This window comes from Carassius auratus, unplaced genomic scaffold (assembly GCF_003368295.1).
Source record: "Carassius auratus strain Wakin unplaced genomic scaffold, ASM336829v1 scaf_tig00001591, whole genome shotgun sequence".
NCBI classification, from domain to species: Eukaryota; Metazoa; Chordata; class Actinopteri; order Cypriniformes; family Cyprinidae; genus Carassius; species Carassius auratus.
The window spans coordinates 273434-286948 of record NW_020523372.1 but is presented as its reverse complement, the minus strand read 5'-3'; the positions used below and the strand labels follow the sequence as shown (position 1 = coordinate 286948).

At 35.0% G+C, this 13515-nt stretch overlaps 1 protein-coding gene across 3 annotated transcripts; it reads left to right on the top strand.

Annotated features, from left to right (window-relative positions):
* On the top strand, window positions 1-13143 carry LOC113069355 (dolichyl-diphosphooligosaccharide--protein glycosyltransferase subunit 2-like). Of its 3 annotated transcripts, none has more exons than XM_026242365.1 (18): window positions 1-13; window positions 690-877; window positions 987-1082; window positions 2382-2557; window positions 2672-2747; window positions 4784-4918; window positions 5033-5209; window positions 5292-5410; window positions 6146-6251; window positions 6734-6825; window positions 6925-7039; window positions 7469-7663; window positions 7809-7895; window positions 8597-8692; window positions 8848-8923; window positions 9674-9803; window positions 11039-11112; window positions 12717-13143. In XM_026242365.1, the coding sequence occupies exons 1-17, from the start codon at window positions 1-3 to the stop codon at window positions 11088-11090; spliced, it is 1929 nt and encodes a 642-aa protein (XP_026098150.1). In that variant the 3' UTR covers window positions 11091-11112; window positions 12717-13143. The 3 variants fall into 3 exon arrangements, with proteins under 3 accessions (XP_026098150.1, XP_026098149.1, XP_026098151.1); XM_026242364.1 differs by having other exon boundaries at window positions 11039-11134; XM_026242366.1 differs by lacking the exon at window positions 11039-11112.
* Window positions 13144-13515: the final 372 nt, after the last annotated feature.

The window sequence follows — 13515 nt, the reverse complement described above, 5'->3', positions numbered from 1 at the left end:
ATGGCTCATCTCTGTAAGTTATATTTCTGCATGATTTTATGCTTTTGTTAAAGATTTATGTTCATTCAATCAGTGTAAGAGTGAGCAGCGACGTGTCACTGACACGTTTAGGTAGATTTTGTGAATGCAGTTAGTCACATTTTGTCCGAACAGTTGTTCTTGCAGTCAGTCAATCAGTGACGTTACCTTCATGTATTCTGATATTAGTTATTATGATATTAGATGTTTTAGTAGTATTGTGCGTAGTATTTATCCAGTGTCAGGTGAACATGGTGCATTTTCAAGTTTCACTGAGTCATTATATTAGCAGTATATTATAGCTTCTGTATTTGATAGCTTTAGCAAAGAACATGCAAAGAACATGTCCATTTTGGTGTTTATATCTAATCCTATTAGATATAAGGTTTAGGTTACACACCCACACACACACACTTCTGTTGTGTCTGTTTGTAATCGGATAGAAATTGCTGTTTGTGATTCTATACAATCATAAAAAAAATAATAATAATAAAGCTTCAGAACCTCCAATCTTCAGTATTTCCAATTTGTTTAAAACCAGCTCTCACCACATCCTCAAAATGCATATAATGCTTTCCCAGGAGTCAAATGCTTCCTTTAAGTGCAGTTATCTTGAGATACATGCATGTCATTATATAAACTGTATTCTTTGTGCATTTACCCATTTGAAGGTTTAGTTAGCCTGTTGGTCCTGTCCCTGGTTCTTGAGACCCAGGCCCTGACCCCAACCCATCATCTGACCACCACTGATGTGGCCAGACTTCAGGCTGTATTGAGCCAACCCTTCACTGACCTCAAGTCTGCTTATTACTCTGTTGTTGGACTTGGCAAGTTGGGAATCTTTGCTGCGGATGCAGATGTAAGAAAAAAAAAAAAAAACTTAAAAAAAAAATATATATATATATATATATATATATATTATTAGTCTTTACCAGTGTGTCTAATTTGGTCTTATCTGTCTACATCAGGAGACATGCAGGTTTATCAACTCGAACCTGGATCCCTCTAGCGTGGAGTCACTCTTTTATGCAGCAGAAGCCAGCCAGGCTTTGTCTGGATGTGAGGTAAAATACTTCTTCACTTTCCTTTTTGCACTGATCACTGGTTGCATGTCAGTCAGGTCTGATAGAGATGCACCGATTGTTCATTAAAAGTTGAATTGATATAGGGTTCTTTGTATGCCTTTCTGTTTACAAGCATTCGTACCTCATGTTAAAGATTTTTTTTTTTGGCAGAGTAAAAAAAAAAAAAAAGCCTCCGTATGCATAATTACTACAACATTAATACTGAGTTAAGTCACCAAGGTTTGGGGTTCGATTCCCCGGAAACACAATAGGTAAAAATGTATAGCCTGAATGCACTCTAAGTCACTAAAAGCGTCTGCTAAATGCATAATTTAAATTTAATTAAAATTTTTATGAATTTTGTGACCGCAAGAAACATGAAGCATTATAACGTGAAAGAAACTGAAAAGCTAAACTACTCAGGGATTTATAATTAATAAGCAAAATTAAAAATGCTTAACAGGGAGCCAATGCAGGGTTGACTGATAATACTATATATACCGTGTATTTATCCATTTGTTTATTCATTTAATAGATGGATAGGCAGTCAAAAAAGGGAAAATGCTTTAAAGAACAGTTACTCTTAGCTATCAGTGTTATGATAAATTATGTAGTATTATTATTTCCTATTAAACCTGTTAAAACGCCTAGAATTTTTTCTTTCCGATTAATTAGATATTCCTTTAGGTTTACTTTACTCAAAAATGAAAATTCTGCCACTCACTTTCAAGTTGTTTCAAACCCATTAATTTTCATTCACCCATTAAATTTTATTCATTTCATATTCAAAATACAAATATCAATATATTTTCACGCAACCAAACTTTAATGCTTCAAAATGTTTGTTGTAAATGAAACCCATAAAAATAGAACAGTTTAAGTATTTTTATATAGATTAGTTTTACGTTGTCTTTTTGTAGTTTCACCACATGGAAGTTTTGGTTTTTGGACTTTCAATGGAACAAAAATAATAAAATATTGAAAATATCTTCATTGGTATTCTGAAACTGAATGAATTCCTTAAGGGTATGGAAAAACATTAAGGTTATTAAATGGTAACCGATCTTTCATTTTTGTGTGAACTAAGTTCAAAGTCCTGTCTTTTGCTTAACCTCCTAAAAAAACTGTTTAAACATGGTTTGGTGGACTTGGCTAGTTTAAACTGGGCTCCTTGGCAAAGTGGATGTTTAGCTGGGCAGCCTAAATGGTCAGTCACTTTCAAATAATAGGTCACATTGCACACACAGTAATTTTAACTTTCAAATCCACAAATTGTATTTTCTATTGTGATCCTGACAGATTCCTGTGTCGAATGACACGCGTGACTTGCTTTTGGCCACTGTCAGTGAGGACTCCACTGCCTCTCAGATCCATCAGTCTGTGAGTGCTCTCAGCGCTCTTGGGTTACCTCTGGCCTCACAGGAGGTGGTCAGTGCCCTGAAAGCTCGCATCTCCAAAGAGGATAATGTCTTGGCGTAAGTACATGTCCTGATGTTAAAATGTTTTGTTTTAACTTGTGGCTTGCTTTGTGGTCTCTCTTTATTAGTTTAATTTTGAGACCTAACTCTGATTCTCTCTTCTCCTGACAGAATCATTTTGGCACTGCAGACTGCGTCTCGTCTCTCGCAGCAAGCTGAACTTGGAGATATCCTGGAGGAGATTGAGGTGAGCGATTAGTGCGTAACCTCAGGCTTATCAGCCACAGAACAATCAACTTTAAGCCTAAAGCCTAGACTATAGAAATTATAAAATAAGTTTAGGGATTTTTTTTTCTTTTTAATTTAAAAATGTAATCAATTACCTAGAGGGGGCAGGGCTGTGCAAGTGGGGTAAAAAGAACAATTAAACCATTTTAATAAAATGTACTGTTGATGATGGGGAGAAATTACACTGCTAGTTTTTATTAGTAATGCATCATCAATAAATTTGAAAAAGAAACATGATAGTTTGAAATAATCCAATCATAGTCAAATAATGGTGGGCGTTACCATTTGGACAATGAATGAACAACTGAAAACTGAAATACATTTACTAGGGTGTTCATTACATCATCCAAATGTATCCTATAAGAAATTAATAAAGCAAATACTCAACATAAACATATTATAACTCATGTCTTCAAAAAATTGAGTTGGATGCTAGTCAGAATTCCCATTGTGAGCGCTTTCTTCCTGTAGGATCACGCGGAAACCACACAGTGCAAAAACAATAAAAATCAATATTAAAAAATAAAGTAGTGTGCTAATTAAAATGTAATATACATATTCTGTGAGAGCTTGTTGTTGAACATCTTGCACTTAATTGCACAACTGCATTTTCTGCCTTATCAACTGATTCGTCCCTGCAGTTTTTTCATTACAATAACAAGAAATCATTTCAAATTTAAACAGTGTTGAAGAAAATATAATGAGAAAAATAACCAGATTATTATTAATATCATCATCAATATGTTTAAAAAAGAACAACTTGAAAGAGTTAGGGCTGTCATCGAATATCATGTAATGTATTAGGATATATTTGAATATCTACGTAAATCTACTGTAGCCTAATGGAGATTCAATCACAAATGTATTTGTGACAGTGAGTCATAAACAGGAATATCTGGATTATTCGTTTTTTTACTTAATGTTTGAAACAGCAAGTTATCAATTTATATGGAGTGCCACTATGCATATCCCACAACATATAGAACAGGCACAAACAATAATGTGACAACTTAAACAGCAGCAGGAGTAAGGCATATAGCCTAGCCTAATTCATTTCTTAATATTGTTTGCGGTCTATCAACTTGATCTGGATTAAGTGTGGCTCTCTTTTTATTTACAATGTTCCCCGTGGTGCAGAACACACGTTCAGAGTGCACAGACTTGCCCGCCTGGCTACTAGCTATTATTCGCGTGATTTGGTGATGGGCCTAGTACAATACCTCTAGAGTGCCCTCTACTGGATAAGATGGCAAAGAATAAAATAAAAAACAAACGGTCTAATAATAGACTGTAAAAAAAATTTGCTCCACATGGCATTTTAAAAACTGTATATTTTATTTATAGTTTGATTAAGGATATTTCATGTCATGTTCGAATGCATATTCGAATATTGAATAAAAAGTTACAGCCCTAGAAGGAGGATGATGTTGCTGTTTGAGCTGTGCTGAGGCTGAAGAGTGCATGAACGCCAGTAAATTAAGCATTTTGGTAGCGCAGCTGATTATTTAACTCAACCAAATGTGTGTTATATAGAAGTAATCCGATATATACAACAAAAACTTAAAATGACTACTTGCATTTGCACAAAAGCTCACACGCTAAAATAGAGGTGCACAAAAATTTACAACATACAGAATGATCATTGTTTTCAAGTACTTCAGTGTTTAAATGCCTTTATTTACATAACATTTTAAGTTGTGTAGGCCATTTTAGGGTAATGAATGAATTTAACAGTTCATGTTTTGATTGTTACTAATGGTTAAAGCTCACACAACATGTCTAGGATCATGTTTCATACTAGTTAAAAAAAAAATCAAAGTAATGTGCTTTTATAACAATTCTCTTAGCAGTATTCTTGTTAACAATCAAGTGAATACAAAGCTGCTTTCAAACTTTTCTGGTTTGTCTCATTTGCTCAGTGTACCAGAAACCTGCTTTTTATTTTTTAATTTTTTTGGTATTCTTATGTGATTTTTATATTTTTCTTCATTGTAGGATCTCGCTGCCCGTTTAGATGATCTGGGTGGAGTGTATCTTCAGTTTGAAGAAGGGCTGGAGGCCACAGCATTGTTTGTTTCTGCTGCGTATTCCCTGTCCGATCATGTGGACATGGAGCCCCCCCTGAAAGAGGTTCATAGTTTAGCCCCCTCAGAATAAATGGATAACCATGTACAACAAAATAGATTCTGTAAGTATTTGAAGTACAGTCTGAAGGTAAACGGCTCCTCCACTTGTCCATCACAGGATCAGGTAATCCAGCTAGTGAACTCCATCTTCAGTAAGAAGTCCTGGGACTCTCTCTCAGAGGCATTCAGTGTGGCTAGTGCGGCTGCATCGCTTTCCAACAATCGCTTCCATGTACCTGTCATTGTCAGTGCCCAGGGCCCTTCTGCCGTATCCCACAGCCATCCCTTCCTCCGGGTAGGCCTTAGTTTTGAGTGTGTACTCTATATTTTTTTAAGAGACCTGAAATAATCTGTAATGTCTGTGTTTGTTACTGCAGCTTCAGGTGACGGATGTCCTTTGCCAGCCCCTCAGTTCAGCAAGTGTGCTGGTGGAGTCCGCTAGTGCTGTGTCCTCAAAATCTGCCATCCTAAGCCAGGCACCCTTCACCCTCAGAGAGTATGTGAGAGCACTGCAGATGACCACTTTCAAATAATAATTAATGCCATTTAAATTTTTTAACTGCAGAGAAAGTCTTAATACCATATAATACCATCCATTAAATACACAATTGTTTTTCAAGCTTCAAAAAGTACGTAGACATTGTAAAAGTAATGTAAATGAGTCAGGTGGTTTGATCGAATTCACACAATCACTTTATACGATGCACATATTTAATTTAGGCTTTTATTCATATATAAACATTAATCATCACGCATACATAAAGCACATTAAATATGTTTAATGACAGTTCAAATGTGCATGCATGACCAGGAATTATTTATTCTTGCATGCCAATTATGTATGTTTGGGCTTCGAATTTATCTATAATACAGAACGATTAATCCTATGCCAAAAAAATATATATTTTTATGTAATATGAGTATATTATGTGTATATAACTACAAACACATGCATGTATACGTTTAAGAAAAATAAGCTTATAAAATTAAAAATATAAATGTATATACATGTAAATATTTTCTAAATATGTGTGTATTTGTGTATACAAATACATATAGTATGTAAGCAAAAACGTTTATTTTGTGATTAATAATTTGACAGCACTAATTTAAACTATCCCTCTATGTAATGTGCAAACTCTGGATAAGTAACGTAATATGCCTGAAACACAGTAATGATTTCATTTAATAATGTTTCCTTTGTTTAAAAGACTGTCCTTTTGTTTCACAGTGGGGTTTTTGAGCTGAATTTCATGTCCAGTCAACCAGCGAGTGGCTACTATCAGTTCTCCGTTGCCATTGCTGGTGACAGCAGATTTGTTGCCAACCATGTTGAGGTACTTTACTGAATCTTTGAAATGTGCTAGGAAAATCAGAGTTTAGTTTGTATCTGTTAATCTTCTTGTATCTGTCGTGCCTTGTCATGACCTAAAATGATTTGACCTCAGCGTTTAACTCTTAATTGCTGCAATGAACTCTTGATTCATTTCCTCATTCTCTCAACATTCACATTTAATTGGTCTAGATTGCATTCATTTACATTGTAGCTATGTAAATAATAATTGCTCTGACTGTTCATTGTACAATTATAAGGTCAAAAGCATGTCACAGTTGCTGCAGAGGTTTTCTGGAGTCATTGGCCTCTTTCACTGAACAAATTACAAAAAAGGCACAATTATTGTAATTGCTGTAGTTTTTTCTTTTTGCAGCAGCAGCATATTCAAACTTACTAGTGTTCATTTTAATGTATTGAAATGATTTCTTATTGTGATGTCATTTTAAAGCCTTAGATCGAAACTTGTTTGATTTACTTTCTCAGCTCAAAGTAAAGGTCTCTACCCGAGTTGCTATCAACAACATGGATTTGTCTGTCGTGGACAAGGACCAGAGTATTGGCCCCAAAACCACCAGGTAATATCTAGAACCACCAGCTTCTATCAAGCGCTATTTGATTAATTTTCTCTTTATTGTATAATTAAGCCAGTGTATGCGTTGAACCCTGTTTTTTAGAGTGGAATATCCAACTAAAGCCAAAGCATCTTTTATGGCAGACAGCCATCAAAACTTTGCCATGACGTTCCAGTTAGTTGATGAGACCTCAGGAGTGGAACTCACCCCTCACCAGGTGATTATCCCATCCAAAATGGTTTACTTTTATGCAGAAAGTGAATAAATTCTGCCCTCATTGTATAGTAATGTTTTAATTCGTGTGAGAAGCCTTTTTGTGAGATTTTTATCTTCGAAGAGGACATCGGAGGCAAAAATTCCCTTTCTACATGGTGTTTGCATATAAATGTGTCTTAGCAGTGTGGAGACACAAGCACCATACAGGGAGTAAAATCCATTTGCTCTTGGAAGAGAAAAAAATGGAAGAGCCAAGTTGTACCAAGTTGTATAAAATGGGCATCCGATGTCTCCTTCAAAAGCTTGGATCAGGATGTGTGATTAAACCCATATCATCAAAATCTCACTCCAAGCAAGCATAGTTGGCAACCCTATTTAAATGCACTGTTCAAAAACATTTAAGTGAACTGATTAAAGTCATTGCTTTCAGACCTTTGTGAGGCTACACAACCAGAAGACCGGTCAGGAGGTCGTGTTTGTGGCTGAACCTGACAGTAAGAATTTGTATAAGTTTGAGCTGGACACAGCTGAGAGGAAGACAGAGTTTGACTCAATCTCTGGCACCTATGCTCTTTACCTGATGGTGGGAGATGCTACGCTGGAGAACCCCATTTTGTGGAACGTGGTAAGGCAGTTATTTTAATTTGAGAACTCTGGGATCTAGCAATAGACTTTTACAAGTTCTGTGGTGGTGTTGTTTTTTTCTGGCATGTTTGGAAATGTTGAGTTGTCATAGTTTAGTCTTAATTTAGACTTATTTTTTCTCAAAGGCTGACGTTGTGCTGAAGTTCTTAGATGAAGAGGCACCTGGAACAATTCAGGCTAAAACTTTGTATGTACCCAAACCAGAAATCCAGGTAAGCTCTAGTGGTACTCAAGGATGACAAGATATTCTGAGAAAAATGCCAAATTTCAGGGCTGAGAACATGATTATGATAATAATATAATTATTATTATTATTAATAAAAATAAAACTTAATATTAATTGATATGTAAGTCTGGGATTTGATATCTTGTTTAAACAAATCAACCTTTTAGGATTAAAAATAAATGAAACAAAGCATGAAATGATTTTTGAATATTTCCAATTCTGTGGTTTTTCACAAGTCAAGCAAGTTTGTGACATTGACTCTGTGGACTTTGTATAAAAGGACAGATTTTCCTCCTTCCACTGAAACATAAGATGATATTCGGAGCAATACTATATCTTTGTGGATAGTGTGGGTCATCAGGTTTAATTTGTAATCTTAAATTCTACTTAAAGAAATGGGGAATATGCCAAATTAAGAGAAATTATAGGATCCACGTAAATATTTCAGATCATTTTTAAATGTTTTGTTAATAACGATTCGTAATTACACAATTTGTGAAACCAGAACAGTGCAGTTATTGCATTATGTATTGCGATTTTTAACAACTTATGAACTGTTCTACTGTTGAATTGATGGTTCCTTATATCAAGATGTATATCGAAAGGCTAAAAATGCTAAAAAAATCTGTTACATTATTTCTGTATTCTTTTTAATAATGTTTTTGTTTCATAAAATTGTTTCTACAGCATCTTTTCAGAGAGCCGGAGAAGAAGCCGCCCACAGTTGTATCCAATGCATTTACTGCATTGGTCCTCTCTCCTCTTCTGCTCCTGCTCATACTGGTAATGGCCTTCTGACCCATTAATATGGGTGCATGTAAAAACTGACATGGAAATAAATGAAACCGTGTAAACTAATGTTGTGATTTCTGTTGCTTGTTGATCTATCATTGTCATTCACTCTGCCATGCTTGTGTTTCTCCCTCTTGCCTGTACAGTGGTTTAAACTTGGAGCCAATATCTCAAACTTCACACTGTCACCCAGCACTATTCTCTTCCACCTAGGCCATGCAGGTAAGAATGCGTTTTATTTACACCGTTCTCAGCACCAGTTTTTTTTTTTCTTATTTTACACTGAAAATGAAGTCAAGATCCATCACAGTACCAAAAGAACGTCCTCCAAATTAAATGGGCTATGAATTAATTAAATAACTAATTCATTGAATAGTTATAAGTTTATCATAACCAGATTTGCACATTGAACTTTCAAATCAACGTACAATCTAATAGAAAATGTTTTAAATACTTGTTTGATGGAATATTTAACTTAACTAGGGGTGCACCATATATATATTTTGGATGATGATTAATGCGCATCTCATCAGTAAAGCGGGTTATCTAATCAGCAGTAATAACCATCAGGTGTGTGATTTCACATAGAGCAGCTGTTTCTACACGGAGCTGTTGTTAACTGACAATCTGTGCAAATCCACGTTCATTATCGGCTTGGATTTGCGCAGCTTGTCAGTTAACAACAGCTCTGTGTGAAATCACGCATCTGATGGTATTGACTGCTGATTAGATAACCACATTAATCATCAGTGATATATATCGTGCACCTCTAAACTTAACTCCTCTTTCTGCTTATCTCAATTTATCCATGTATGGAATTGAGCAAAGTTATTGCACAATTTATAATGTTTGCCTTGTTTTTTCAATTTTCGCTGCTCTTTAAACATACCTGCATCTAGTTTAACTTTAATGTGACATGCTTCTGAGAGAGAACTGAGAAATGATTATTATTTTGTAACTCTTCTCTTGCAGCTATGTTGGGTCTAATGTACGTGTACTGGACTCACTTGAACATGTTCCAGACTCTGAAGTATCTGGCTATCATAGGCAGTCTCACATTCCTAGCTGGGAACCGCATGCTAGCACAAAAAGCTGTGAAAAGGTACAGTAACCGTTTTAAACTGATACTGCCTCTGTTGTCCTTTTCAAGCACCAGAATGGAAAGCATGTTAAGACAGTCCAAATCATTCACTTTACCTTAAGTGCGCTGTCCCTTTTATTCACTACACTATGCATTTGTAGCACCTTCAGATTCTAAAGAGTATTTGATTGTACAGGAAAATCTCAATCTGAGAAGATGAAATGCAGAATGATGTCATCAAAATTATTTGTATGTTGAGGCAGTTGAGAGAGACCAAATTTTGAATGCATGTAACCTCTAAATGCAAAAATATTTTGCCATTGTTTTTGAGCACAATAGCTATAACCTTAACCCTAACGTATTCCGATATAAACAGCATTTACTCACACAGAAACTTTGCTGATGAAAAAGGTGCAATGTTAAGTGTACATAAAAGTAGCATGTAGTAAAAAAAATTTGAGTAAAAAAAAATGCTAATGAACCAGTTATCATCATAAAACTTGAAGTCTTTAAGACCAACCTTCATGGTCATGCAAGCCACTGTGATTATCTTGCTTAATTTTATATCGCCTTCAGAATTATGCATAGATGGCGAATATTTGCTATATCTTTGCAAGGTTTTAACTTCGACTTGTTCAGAGGTATGCCTTTTTTTTTTTTTTTTTTTTAAACCAAAGGCACATTTGTACAAAAAGCAGTCAACAGCGAAGTTACGTCTGTTGGCATGATTGACAGTTGATGCGACAGATGAAAAAAGTTGGAGCTCATCCATCTACCATGTTATTAGTTGGCAGATTTTCAAAAGATATAGCCAACTACATAGCCTATAAATAATATTGGATTATCTAGTAGTAGAAACGCGTACTAGCAGCCAATCATACAGCTGCCAGGCCAAGGTGAATGGAGCATTAAGGGAAGTTCACACCACTATAATAACTATAAAAAAATTTAATAATCACTCTTATTCTGTCCACACCATAGGTATAACTAAAAAGAACAGTGTTATAGGAATTTCATTAAGAACAGGTTTTTTTTTTTTTTTTTTTTTTCTTCAGCTGATGAGCAATAAAATTCAGTGACTTTAAAGTGTGCTTTTAAAGGGGCAGATGGCATAAGTGTTATTGTCCATTGGTGTGGACTCTATAACTCTGTAACTTTATAGTTATCGTTCTTGGTGTGAACAAACTTTGTCTCAGTGTTTTTCTTTAACCCTTCTGCGTTTTTCCATTCCCTCTCTTTCTTTACCCTTCCTTTAGGATTGCTGCAGAACAAAGTAGTAGGTTGGCAAAATATAGAAGTCTGCGATAAGTGGCTGAATGTTTTGCAAAAAGTAAGGCCAGTCTCAGGCTGAAGTAAGGCTTGCTGTTGCCACCGGTGCATCCCATAATATGGCATCAACATTTCCATGACAACATCTACTGCATGGCTATGTTGGTGTGTTTGTTGAGTGAAGCTCACAACTTCCTTTTGAAACAATGCCATTTGTAACTGTCGAGCCATATTATTCATGTCATGCTTTTTATTGATCCGAGTGATGTGATCAACCTTTTTTTTTTTTTTTTTTTTTTTTTTTTGGCTTGTTTCACTTCATTTGTGTGTGCGGTGACAGACTGCTGTACTACACTTTAGGCAATATGTGATAAATGAATTTCTCAGTTGTCGCGTTGTCTGATTAAAGTACTAGATGAACAACTACTCTAAATTCCAAGCATTCACTAAACTATTATTTTCAGTTCAAATGTGTTTCTATAAAAATAAGGGGCATCACAGGGGTTCACTTGGTTCACAAATAGCAGCACTATTTGCCTGGCACAATTAATATTTCCAGCAATATAAACACAAACATACTTATGGAACAGCCAATTTAAAAAATAATAATAATAAAAAAAATCCTACATACAGCAGCCTTCACTGCTACTAAAATCAGTTTTGTAACGTGGTGAAGAAGAAAAAAAAGTTAATCACAAGAAGCCTTTCCACAACTGAGGTAAATTCTAATATATAGTAGGTGCATGGTATCATACAGACAAAAATAACCAATTTGCATATCTAACATCAATAAAGAATGATTTAAATGAAATCCAATCGAATGTGAAGCGTCACAGGGAATTCTGGGAATGCCGGTGTGTGGTTTGTCAGTATTTAAATTGCCCATTTAACAGTATTTTACTACAAAATTACATGAAATGACAAGATCAAGAATAGACTAATTCTGTGACGTTTTTTTTTTCTGTGTATGATAAAGGAACCTACCATTAAGCAATTAATAGGTGTTTACTGTAGCATTTTTACTGTCAAAATTACATTATTTTTTTTAGAGGGCAGATTGTTGTAGTCTCCTCACCCTTTTTAACCTAGTACTCATAACTGACATGCTAAAGAGGAATTGCTCTGTGCAAATGGTGCTGTTTGCCCCAGTACCTAATTTGCATGCGTTTTTGCATCATTCTGAAGCACTGGATACATGATGCATGCTAATAAACTATGCTCAATGCATGCAACTTATTCTTGGTAAATTCCCCTTCCTAAAATTATTTTGAATACTGGAGTGGATTGGTCATGATTAATACAGTATTTCATTTTAAATTATTTTCTTTTTTAATTCTAGTCATTAATTTATACTAACTTTGCTTTCAGTGCAGCACTGGATTTGTTTCTCAGACGTTCTGTTTAGGGTTTGAAAGTGTTCCATTAACTTTTAGCATTCAGAAGGAAACCAGCAGATGATGTTGTGGATATTTGCCTTCTCTGATTGGCCTTTCCTGCATCTGTTTAACCAACTGCAGTGTGATTTGATGTAAAAAAAAAAATGTTGCATTGCAGGTTATGAAGAACTGCACTTTAAAACCTAAGCTTTTGCCACATTGCAAGCACTGCTATTTCCTTCAGGAAATACTAATTTGGTTTTAATCAGTACTTTGTTCTCTTTTTCAGACTTGACAGAAAATGATGCTGGCAAAATCGAGAAGACCATGGATGTTTCATAGTCATGTTTTTTCTTTAAGAAATTTGGGAACAGACGTATTGGTGGTGGTTTAAAAAAAAAACAAGGGTGCAGGCCGGGATGTTCTGGAATTTTAAAAAATACAAATTGAATGTGACAAATAAGAAACATTTGTTTCTTGTACATTGAATTGTATTTGGTAATGAATATGAAAGTTTGTGATCTCCTGTTTTTGGAAGGATGTTAATTTGATTTTTGTAATGAATAGTGAAGTATGTTCCTGATTGAGGGTTGTGTTTTTTTTTTTTTTTCTTCTCTCCTCGTACCATCAGAGCAAGAGGTTTTGTTTGTCATCAACTGAACAGAAATGTGGAATCATTCTTCCAGTCACAGTCCCGTTTTTTTTTTTTTTTTTTTTTTTTTTTTTAATAAAACAATTGAAACAATTACTTGTTCTGTGGTTTTTATTGGCCGAAACTGGTTTTCATAGAGCTGGGTGGCTAATGTAACACAGAACACGCCTAGTCATTCTTGACTATTCTAAAAAAAGTAGAAAATAAGATTTTAACAAGTGTGAAATGGAATATGGTGATTATGTAGTAACCAAAACGTTAAAGAAATTAGCCATTTTGAAGGCCTTTGTGTGTATGCTGGACACTTGTTGGCTGCTCTTAACTTTTTGGGTAAATATTAAAATATCAAGGCCATTGTTCTTGTTTATTTATATAGCATCATTTAAAACACAACAAAGGTTGAACCAAAGTATTTTACATAAAAAGTACAAGAATG